Source organism: Ptiloglossa arizonensis, chromosome 3 (genome assembly GCF_051014685.1).
Source record: "Ptiloglossa arizonensis isolate GNS036 chromosome 3, iyPtiAriz1_principal, whole genome shotgun sequence".
Lineage (NCBI taxonomy): Eukaryota > Metazoa > Arthropoda > Insecta > Hymenoptera > Colletidae > Ptiloglossa > Ptiloglossa arizonensis.
Window position 1 is genome coordinate 3,571,818 of NC_135050.1, and position 12,704 is coordinate 3,584,521.

General features: G+C 32.1%; 1 protein-coding gene across 7 annotated transcripts in view; it reads left to right on the forward strand.

Moving 5' to 3' along the window:
* Window positions 1-12,704, forward strand: part of Milt (trafficking kinesin-binding protein milt) — an 87,245-nt gene that overhangs the window by 69,019 nt on the left and 5,522 nt on the right. For all 7 annotated transcript variants that reach the window (XM_076306568.1, XM_076306567.1, XM_076306571.1 and 4 more), the window contains 6 exons: window positions 31-406; window positions 605-840; window positions 5,689-5,879; window positions 9,918-10,157; window positions 10,315-10,652; window positions 11,662-12,009. In XM_076306568.1, the coding sequence (XP_076162683.1) occupies window positions 31-406; window positions 605-840; window positions 5,689-5,879; window positions 9,918-10,157; window positions 10,315-10,652; window positions 11,662-12,009 (1,729 nt within the window). The remainder of the gene's footprint in view (window positions 1-30; window positions 407-604; window positions 841-5,688; window positions 5,880-9,917; window positions 10,158-10,314; window positions 10,653-11,661; window positions 12,010-12,704) is intronic.

Genomic DNA, 12,704 nt, shown 5'->3' on the forward strand with positions numbered 1-12,704 from the left:
TCGTTCAAAAATGAGTTTCTTCATTTCCAGAAGGAGAAAGATTTGGAACTAACCGCACGAATCGGTAAGGAACTGTTATCGCACAACCAAAAACTCGAAGCCACAGTTACCAGTTTAGAGTCCGGGTTAAAAGAAGCTAATGAAAGAATCACTCAGCTTTCGCACGAACTCGCAAAAAAGACAGAATTGATTCAAATTCTCACCAATGATGCTGAAGAATCAAACTCTGAAGCCAGTACGCCCACCGGATTACGTGGTATTAGCCTTGACATGATGCAGAAAAAAATTAGCACCCTTGAAGATGAAAATAAACATTTGAAACTTGAATTTGCGAAATTGATACACGATGCTGATAATTCAGAAGAGCAAGAGGCAAAACTGGTCAAAGATATTGCTGCCCAACTTGGTTAGTTAATGTTGCCCTTATAATTTTTTACTTTTGGAATAAAGTCACTATAGAATTGTTTTTTAACCTTCTACTTTAATTTTGCATGTTAAAAAATAAATCATTTTTCCATTAAATAATGGGCTTCGTTTTGATATTAATGAAGATTTGAGTTAGAAATTCTACTAGTAAAATTAAAAGAGTACATGTCTTATATAGCAAGCGCAAATATGGAAGTGGACGGAATTGCAGAAGAACTTGATAGGCAAAAAGAAGAAAATCGTCTGCAACATGAACAAATCATCAGTTTGACGGCAAAACTAGCTGAAACTGAATTGAGATTGGCACGGTTAATGGCCGAACATGACGAAGTGGGAGCTACTTTGCTTATTACCCGGGATAATCAGAACACTCTTGCAAGTGAATTGGCTGAATTCAAGGATCGATACGCAGAGGTGTGTTCCCGAAGTAAAATAAATTGCCAATTTATTTACATTTTGTAGTAACTCTTATTAAGTTATTTAAAAAAAAAAAAAGTAAAAATTATCAATAGATACAACTAAAATATTACAGTAATTTTACATGCATTAGAGTCCCTCTTATATAGTTTTAACGAGACCCATTTTAATCGGTCTTGCTATAACTGGCCACATTTTTGTTGAGAGCTCCGGTAGAAAGCCAATTAATGCATTTAAACTTCAATCGAATAAATGAATACGGTATATCCTCTTTTTTAAGATCACCACTCACGAACGGACAGTGTTTTACATCGTGCTTAGCACAAGTGATTGAACTGCCAAATCGCCCTTATATTTTGTCGACAGTGGCAGTTGGCATTTAAAGAACACTGACAAAGAGAGGAAGGGGGGTCATATTTATTAGGTCGTCGATTTTAATTAAACCTTTTCTGACGAATCTAGAGCAAAGTAAGTCAACTTGTGTTCGAGCGTTTCCGTCAATACTTATTATTTACAAAAATATTTAACATTTTAATGTATCGTCAAGCAAATATGCTTAATTGAAGAAAAACCATTTAAGTTTTTAATAGTAATCGCAAGTGGCTTGATAAGGAAGCGAGTAAAGTGGTGGATTTGTATTGGGTTTCGAATCCTGTGATGAGGAAATTTTTTAACCCCATTTTTTTTAAGCAGAAAAATGTTCGTTTAAAAATACAAAAATAGAGATAAAAAATTTGTTCACTGCAGGATTCAAACTCGGTATGTTTAGGTATGATTCCATCACTTCAATCGCTTCGCTACCAAGCCACATGCGGTTGCCCTTAAGAACGTAAGTATATCGGATTAGTAATAAATTAAAATGTTAAATATCTACGTGAAAAATGTGTATTGACAAAAACACTCCCCAATTGATTTACAATAACTCTAAATTCACCAGAAAAAGTACGCGTGAAAAATTTGTATTGACGAAAACACTCGAACACTAATTAACTTACAATAAATAACTCTAAATTCACCAAAAAAGGTTCGATTAAAATTGATAATTTAACAGATATGGCCTCCTTTTGTGAGTAAAAACGAGTGAAAATAATCAAATAAGAAAGATGAGCAAATTCAAGAAAATGAAACTATGAAATATGCATGGATGTTTTGTATATCGTACCCGTTTATAACGAACGTTTAAACGAAATTGTTAATTTTTGAGACGTTCCACGCCAAATCTATCTGTCCATGCAATAAACTGTTAAAGACTACGGTACCCCCCATTTTAGGTAAATGAGTGAGGTTTAGGGTGCGAATGGTACATACATTACAACTAATAAAATCTGGCGATTTTACAACGGGGTTTCACTATACATTTTTTTAACTTAATTTAGAAATAATGTAAAAGAAAGAAACTAGAAGTTTAAAGAATTAAACGTTGATGTTCTATTCTTATAGGCGAATATAGTGTTGCATTACCGGACACGTGGTCTGTCGGTAGTTTCCTAGGGCATCGACAAGGGTCTTCAGTTCTCATAAGCGTTCATTCCTTCCTATTCTACTTCGCATAAATACAAGTCCTGAAATATATCTCGTTTACGAGTTTAGGGCTACCATGATCCTACCAATGAGTCGAGCTAGTAATTCCGAAACAAAACTCATCTTTCGTTTCTTCGTTTCCATTCCTTAGAACCCACTCTCTATCAGTTAGTCGATTTAACGAAGTCAAATTTAAATGTTTCGTCAATTACACCCGATGTGAAATCATTATAGCCAGTGAACTCAAAGACAATGTCGTCGCGTAAATGCGCCAGCAATAATCCCGCGTTTGGATATAGTGATGAAGTGATCGATATCCTTGTTGCAATGTCATGTTGATCGACGATAACGACTTTTTGAGCGGAGGCTTTGTAACATTTAGTACGAGACTCACACGAGATTATCACTGAGGTATTACTGAGATGAACTAAGTACAAGACTCACACGAGATTATTACTGAGGTGTTTAAACAGTGACACTGTCTTTGAATCCGTTGGCAAGACTTATATCTCGTGACAAGATTACTGACGGTTTGTCCTTTGTCTCTTTAAGCGAGATTTGGTAGTGTTTTGATACTTTAAATGAAAATAGGAAAAGATTTTTATATCGCATTAAAGTCATTTAATTCCCGATTTCAAAATCACAAACAACTCGTAATTCTCCATTTGAGCCTCGTATGAGCCATTTTTAGATCGGAATTTATGACATGGAACCTTGGAACATGCAATTTTTTAGAAACATCTGCTAGTAATACTAACGCTTACGAATAACTAATTCAATTAACGATTAAGGCTCTAAAAATTGCTTTATTGTCATGAATCTAGTCATTTCTACCGAATCATGTGTGCTCTTGACAACGTTATAAGAAATAGATCTTTTCATCGTGTAAGATTTAAATTTCTAGAATTTAGGAGCGATTCGTATAACACATCCAATTGATAGTCGGAACGAGGTATGGGTTAGACTTATTTTCATCGAAAAAAACTCATCGATCAAATAATATTCGGCACGGCTTTAAAGCTTTAGCTGCATGGAATCGAATTTCCAATTACCGACGCATATACTAGATTGTTCGATAAGTTTTGTCATTCGATCAAACTTATTGAATAGTATAGTACTAGGTTACTCGATAAGTTGTATCGAACGACAAAACTTATTGAACAATCTATTACATTGAACAGCGCAAAGCTGGTTCTTCAATTATAAGAAATTCAATATTACCAATTAAGAACAGATACCGCATGATGGATCGAAAACGATTTCATGATCAACTGTCACATAATGCGGCCCTGTCAATTACAATTGAGGACAAATTTTGTGCTAGCCATTTTGAGTGTTGTGTACCATTCACAATCCTCTTCGACCAACCCGTTTAAATTCGATTAGTTCCAGAAACAAATTCGCAACCGACTCTTCGTTTATGATGATTCGCAACCCCGATTTCTTTTTATCCCAAAGAGCTAATACACCAATTTTAGCATATATACTACCGTTCAAAAGTGACTGGACACTTATGAATTGTGTAATAACAACACATAAATATTACTTACACGCATAAAATAGTAAATAAAATTAACCTTATATTACTTTACTCTGCAACAAGTTACGATTTAAATTAAAAGTAACTTCTTTCGAAATTTACCAGTACTGCAATAAAATTAAATGCATGTTTCATCGATGTACCCACCACAATTGGATATCATTGGTTAAAATAATTGCAGTAATTTTTCTATTCAGTTTTTAATTGTCCCTATGCTAATTTCCTTCCACGTTTCTTTTATATATTTCCACAAGTCTTTCTGAGATGTTGGATACTTAACTCGCGCTTATCTTTATATAACTTTTTGACGAGGTTGAAATCTGGTGATTAGAAAGATCATTTCATAATTTTTAATACATTTTCTCCTGTCAAGGTTTCTAAATAGTTACTATAAACTTTAATGGTGTGTCACAGATCATTATGCCACATAAACGTAAAATTCTATTTTATTAATCTTTTACTAAAAGTTACAGGACGTTTTTGTAAAATATTAAAGTACTGCTCCTTGCGAAAAATACTGCCTATTTTCACCAAATCACTAATTATACTTGAGTCAATGTAACCCCACATAATAACAATGTTCACCTCTTGTTTCACTGTAGACATTATATGTAGGCAGTATTTGGCCATAAAAGCTATTCCTAGCTTAGTAAAATCCAATTTTTATATTCCTTTATCCAATTGAATTTTTTTGTTTCGTTTGCGGATTTTAAAAGTAGTGTCTTTAGTACCATACATCCATGCTGACTGACTTTAAGGAGACGTCGTTTATTTTCACGATTTTCGATGTAGTAAGTCGTCTATTGCATTTACTGGTAGTTTCTATTCAGTGATCTTCAGATTTTTTAATTTTTATCGGTCTTCCTAATCTTTTTTTCTATGAACAACCTTCAATTTCTGTATACCGTAGACTCACGAAAAGTTGACCACTGTCCTGCAAGCTAAACAATCATAGAAGAAAGAAAAATTGTCCACTCACATCATTCGTGACACCACTGTCACTATTGGCTAAGTTGGGCAAACGTAAAAGTCCACCGCTCGATGAGGAACGCAAACAGAACAAAACGCAACAAAGTAAGATGCAAAACGTATTTGAGATGCGTTCGCAACCTTCGTCGTTGCATTTCACTTTGTTGTTTTTTGTTTCATTCGCGTTCCTCGTCAAGACATGGACTTCTAACTAATAATGTCCAACTTAACTAATAGTGCCAATGTATCTGTATAAGGGCGTAGCAGTCGTAGACGATTCTTTTGTCCCCTGTGACCTTATAGCTTGTTGAACAGTGACCAACTTCTCGCATGCCTACAATACTTCTTAATGGTGTTATGAACTATCGACTTTGACATTTTCTTTCTCTTAGCAATATTCCGAATCAAGTGTCTTTCCTCTGCAAGTATAAGGCTGCTAGCACATTTTCATATGTGTAATTTTTGTTTTGAACTATAAGAAAAACTAAGTACAAATTAAAGCAAAGGAAGCCAATGCACAGTGTTAGAATTTTACCGTATAATGATACTTTGGTATACATACGAATAATAAGATTAAATGATAAAATCAATTTAATTACTTTTTAATTACTAATTGAACCACATTCTGCCAAAATCAAAGTAATGTCGGATATTTTTGAGCGGTAGTGTATTTTTGGTTTAAACAGACATTCATTATCAGATACAGATTCTATACTTAGAATCAAAAGATTTTTGGTTATAATGATAAATATTATGTCACAGCATTTTCAATAACACGTAATAGATAGCTGTATTATAATTGTTTGTGTTACAAGGTGGTGAATTTATTAGCGGAGACTCAAGAGCAATTACGAAAACAAAGAAAGAGAGGAATGCCTACAGTTAGAGGAGGATCTCTATTTCCCTCAATGGGTGCTGCTCCACAACCAGATTCCATTGCTTCAGAACTGGAATCTTCTCTTTATTCTGAACTCAGTGTAGATTCTGGTATCAGCGCTGATAGAATGTACGTTACTTTGTCATATTGCATTTTAAAGAAGAGAAATATATATTTTGTGTTCATTTTTTATAAGAAAAGTATTTGAAGCCCTCATATGCATTTATAAATGACATTATGGGATTCAATACCTGGTGAATACTTTGGACGAAATATCTCTCGACACTTTGTCTGCTTTGCAACATTATCCACACATATACTGAAATATTTTCAAACAAATATGTTAAAATGTTCACTCTGGTCACTGTTCACATTCCATTTCAATGTGGTATTCTAAATTGTGCGATTGGCAAAACAAATGTAACGACCCTCGAGTAACTACGGCCTTAACTACAGGATGTTAATAATTCACGACAGGTTTAGAGGAATTCTCTTTGCGCGTTAAAACTTTGAGACTGGACGTTCTCGCTTTAATTTGAAAAAATACAAATGTATTCCTACAGTATGTCTTAGAGAACTATAATATTTTCTTAGAAGATTGCTCAGGCGGATTACAATGGCAAACATCTGCGTTGTCTTGTCAGTAATCGATAATTGGTACACCGTGATTTTAAGTAATGCTGTCTACGTCACTTTTAAACAAGAGTATTTCTTTGATTACGTTTATAGCAAGTGTTTATATTTATTCCTATATAAAATACACTGCTGTATTGTATGCAATGTTATTATCAAGATGTGTAAATCCTTATACAAATCAATATAGAACAAAATAATGATTTAAAAACTGAATAGATTAAATCTTTTTAATAATGTTATGCGATTTTCTTTAGAAACTTGAGGATTTGGGTGATATTAATTAATTCTATGAAGAAATTATGGATTGAAAAGACACAGATATCATTAACAAAAACTCTAGTGTACTTGTGTCGATTACGGATTAGGCAACGTACATATCTACTGTTTTAATGCACCAGTGAACAATTAACGGTACAATTGTTTTATTCTTATCTTTCCTCCTGCATCATATACGCTTAGGAAGGGAGCGGCGATGAAATGTCTATAGTATTGCAGTCAGGTGTTTTTATTGGCGGAGTGTAGAATTAGATGATGTTCCACTACCCGAGAGATTGAATTAATGTATCGCCAAAGAAAATTAAAAAATTACGTAGATAATGCATAGAATACACACATAATTATTATAGAGTTTAGCTGAAATCAAATTTACTAAAAAAAATCTTTCATCTACAATTATTTTAAAATTTTTTTTTAATGAGAAAATCATCTAGATGATTGTAATACCAATTAACAAATTAGCTAGAGCTTGGTTATATTCCAATAATATGTTATTTTATTTCACGATTATTTCTTAATTCATTAGATAATTTAAAAAATAATAATTACGTATTTGAAATATATATATTATGATAAATTATTAATTTTGATTACTGTATAAACTTCTGGTTTGGTATTTTATGCAAAAATTAATAACATTATAGGAGAATATATAAGCAAATACAACATATTTTAAATTATAGTAAGTACATGGATGGCATAGGCTACGTTAATTAAATGCTACAAAAATTACTTCATAAAGTTGATTACTCTTACAATTTAAAATTCTCTTCTGATTTAATTAGGTTGTGGTATTCTTCATCTTTCAATCCCTCCTCTAAAGGAGAAATTAAGTAGATTAAGATCACATGAACGTGCTGGTCATGATATAGGCCTGATACATCCAATCTAACAATTTGGATATTTAATGTTCAAAATTTCTATTGCTATAGTTACATTATTAAATCTACATTTCTCAGTCTAAGATTACCTCAAGGTCGTAAAATGTTAGGTCGATGAATTCATATTGAAATTGGTTATAATATATTATAGGGTGATTCTTTCACCAGTGGAATCCAAAGGAGTGCTACCGCCTAAACATCGCTGGGATAGTGATCTATCGATGTAGAGGTCGATGTTACTATGTATCAGCGGTTGGTCGACGAATTGCAACAGAGACGACTATAATATAAGTTTTATCGAATGACAAAACTTATTGAACAACTTAGCATTTGTAAGAGAGAAAGAGAATAGGATTATTGTCGTGATGTTAAGACGCTCCTTTGAAGTCTACTAGTAAAAGGATCACCTTGTATAATAAAAAATACATGATTCTATCTTAAAAAGAAAACACTGATAATCGTGTAAAAAGAAACAATCGGGAAAAAATTTTTCCAAATCCTGTATGTGTCTCTTCAAATAATGAGACTTCAAAAGTTTGTTAATACGACAAAAAATAACTATAAATATGAATAAATAAAGGAGATATTTTAGGGTCCTATTTCTTGTGACTCACCCTGTATATAAGCATAGTAGGTAAATATTATGTAATTCCTTGTTCTATATTAGTAGTACATCTCTTATTTTGAATGAAAATTAGATTTATTTAAATATTACAGTATATTTCCGATATAGGTGATAATTTCGGCCTTTTAAAAAATTCTTCCTTAGTAACAAAATTAAATGTCATATTATTAATATTGCTTAGAGTTTAGTTAATTAATTCTAATGTGGTTGCAATTTAATTTCATAGCAAATTTTTTGATGAACGACACTTTGCATTCATACCAAAATTACTAGTGTGATGTACAAGATTAATGGTTCCTATAAATTCATTTCTGCAACTACTTTCTTCCAAAATTTCACATAAAAGTATCAATTATTGCAATTATAATGCTAATCAGCATGGGAGACTTCTACAAATTTATAAAAAAACTGACAGATGTATAATTTTTCACTGTAATATCTGAAATGGTCATTTTTATAAATTACAAGACAATAAAAATTGTGTATATGAATTTACAAAAAAAAAGTAATTTGTTGCAAAATGGTGAACCTTTAAGGAAAAAATATCAAAAGTTAAAGAAAAAATAACTTTTTTTAACATTAAAAAAGAATTAAATATTTAATAGAAAATTTGGTATGTACAACTGAAATATTATTAAGCATTTAGTCCAGTTTGAAAAATATGGTTTCGAGAAAAACGCGTTTGAAGTGTTAGAACAAATTGTCTGTGAAATAACGTTAAAGTTTGCAATTTTATCAAAGAGCATTTACTTCAGGACTTATCTCGAAACATATCTTCTACAGAAAAATCATCGTCATGTACTTCAGTTATAGCTGTTTTTCTTTTTTCAATCGAGCGTTATGTGTCGCTGTTTTTGCTTTTCGCTCAACATCGAAAATGCAAAGCATGTCTTGCTTTTTCCGGTATGCGGCTATCCATCAACTAATTTTGATTTTATAGACTTCCATTACTTGCAATAATCGCAAATAATCGTCGTTAAGTAGGATTATGGTTAACTAAATTGTCAGTTGAACAATCATTGTAGTCAATGTAGTTTTAGGAGCAAATTTACAAATGTTATTATTTTGAGTAAAAAGTGTTTAGGTACATATGGTCACTATCTTTTTCTTACTCAAATCTTCATAAATGGGTGTGATGACAGTTTATGCTTTTCTTCTTTCGTACATTGTTCATTTTGGCTGCATGATTTAATTATTCCCTTATGTTTTGTTATCTCCATTCTCATTTTGGTAAAAGAACTGTGTGGAACAACACAGACTTACCTCAGAACTTTAGAATCGAGTGCATCTTATTGTTAGAGTGACTCACAGTGACTAAGCCATACAGTACAATACCTGACACTTGGTCCAAAAACTCTTCACTCTTCTTACGTCTTAGACTAAATACTTTTGTATAATAGCTAAATATCTTGAACCAAATACTTTACATTCGTTCAAAAAATTCTACTAGAATTGCAAGCATTCAAATAAATGTCTCGCTATAAAGAGCGGCCACTTTTGAGTGTTATGCTTCATCCACTAAAATATCTGTAACTTTGATATTTTTGCCAATTTTAGTTTAATACTTTTTTTAAACCCCAAACATTAAGAAAAGATAGAAAGACAATTTTCAATTATTCAAACCGTCACAGTGGTTTCCCTATTAAGTGATCAACATCGTGTCACGAGATATCTCATCCATAAGTGTGAAGAGATTATAATTATTAATTAAGTTACTATTTTAATTCTCTTCATTGATATATTACACAGACCTACTTACAAAAAAGTCTTCGAAACGGTTCGAAGTGCTTCAAGAAGTTCTTATGGGGTTGATGGTAATCAGTTTCCAAGAATAGGTTCAATGACTACATCAACTTTATCAAGTGGTTCTATCGGACCACGAATGAGTTGCGGACAATTTCGACCCACGGCATCAACATTTCCTAGTCTGGATTCTACTGGACATAGCGAATCAGAAGGATCTCTTATTACAGATTCTGAAGATTATCCGTGAGTCTTTATTCCTTCATCTTTAATAAAGTAAATCTTATTCAAAGGCGACAAATTATAGTAGTTTAATTTTATATAAATAATCAAAGATTAAATATTTATTTTAACTATTAAATGCATCATTAAATGAATAAAAAGAATTTATACAAACTTTTAGAGCTCCACAACAAATTGGTATACCAGGAGCTCCTGGAGCAGCAGATCTTGAAGCAGCTCTTCGAAGGTTAACACCAGCAGAAGTCCTCGCAAGACGTGCATGTTTGAGCACTGGTACAGGATATAGTTATGATTATGATGCTGGAAACAATTCACCTTCGACTTTCGTGCCTCTGGGTTGTAGAACTCCGGATAGTATTATGTCTACAGGAAGTACCGGAAATTTAAGTGGTTATAGTGGAAATGCTTGGAGAATTCCTGAGAAATTACAAATAGTGAAACCTATTGAAGGTTCACAGACTTTGCATCATTGGACGCAATTAGCAACACCAACTTTAGGTAACACCTACTTAGTACTTTGTAAACTCATTGTGTTAACACATTGTCTGTATCTGACGGAATTTTCTGAATTTTCGGTTCTTGTTATCTACGGGTGTGAGCACATTAATGTTTTTTGCATTTAATTTGTTGTACAAAATGCGATTTTTATCAAAATGTCAATTTCAATGAAAACAATGGAGGAGATACCTTAATTTTAGTGAGAATCGAGTTTTATCCTGTTAAATTAACAAAGTACTATTCACATCCAACGATGAATGTATACATAAATCACTTGACGATCGTTAAAGTAATTTTTACAAAAAATATTTTGCTTGAATCGATTCTATCCCCATGTTTCTTGAATGATATAAATAAATATAGTTTAATAAAAATAAGTAAATAAATAGTTTTATAAAAATTCATTTTGTCAATCAAAATATAATTCGTAAAATTGTTATGTACATTGTTAAATATACTATAAAATAGAAAGAAAATATAATAGGTTCAGTAAAAATACAACTGTAATACATTACATGTTTTCAGTGGAATCTGTATACAGTACTTATTCGTTGAAAGTTGAGCTTATTGGTCTACATGTTGAAAGCTGAGCGCTTTTCCTACCAGTTTTTATTCACTCCTGTCCTGTGAAGACTAGAGCGAGTCAAAGAAACTGAAAACGAACGAAAAACGGTAACATTAATATTTTGTTTTGCTCCTTCTTTTGGATGATACTGATACTTCGTCTTTTGCATTTAACAAATCTTCCTTCTGGCTCATTTTCGTTTTATTTCGATCTTGCCTTCGGCAAAGAAGAAGCGAGAAACGACTGTTTAAAAATCGTGTCTTACATAGATTTATACGCGCTGATTCCGATTCGTCTGCTCTCAACAAATAAATACTGAATACCAAATATTTAGCTATGAATGTGTAGAATAGCCGAGTCCTCTATTAATTTAATACCTTTCATGTATATAATTTATATAAGTTTGAAATAAGCACTAAATTAACTTAGTACGTTATACTACAGGTGGTCTTTTAGAGGAACGACCAGGAGTGAAGACACGAGGAGGCCGTGCCCTAGAAGATTTAGGCTTAGTCACTTTTACTTTAAGTGATCTTGAAGAAGACGAAGAATATACCAACCCTGGGAAACTCTTCCAAGACACGGGTTCCATATATACTTTTACCAATAGTACTGTTCTGCATCCTGATGATCACACAAATGTAACTTCAAGTATTGTGGGCAGTAGAGTTGCAACTGCACCAAGTAGTGCTTTAAATTCTGGCATGAGTACTCCCAGAACTTTAAGCAGAAGAAATTCGACTTCGACATTTTCAACAACACTTGGACTTGCAAAGATGCTGAATGAAAGAGGTATGTATTAATTAAAACTAAAAAGTATTTTTTTTTTTTTTTTTTTTTAAATTTGTTACAAACCAATTTTGTGTTTCTCAAAGTGTATTTTAATATACTTCAACGTCTTCAACAAAAGGACCAGAAATAAAAACGCATTTTTTCAATGACTCATACCTGAAACTAAGCTAGTTACATCCATAACCGTACCGACTTTATGACTTTGCTAGCGGTTGAAACCTCATATATGTTATGTTTATGAATGAGACCTTATCATCCGAAAACGTCTATTTTTGCAACGTCTTTTCTCTAAAATAATCTTTGCATTAACACTGCAAAATTATTTATCACTACATAGTGGCTATGTTCCGAGAAATTATTTAATTTATACGCATATTAAATATTACAAATATTTGCTTAAATTATAATTAAATTTTAACCATCTATAGCTTTAACAAATAAAAATTTTACTATACAAGATCTTTTTTCCAATATATGTGTATATTATTATGAAACGTTAGTTCTTTACAAAATCTATAAATAATATTGGTTCTAGCGCATTTCGGTTTTAGTTTTTCAGAACCGATATTCTGCCGGTTCTATAACTGTTATTTTTTTATTCTTTATCAATTTATATAATATTAGTACATATATACAAAATATATCCGGAAACGACTCAACCTTTGAATATATCTTTTTACTTGCATGTGCTATTC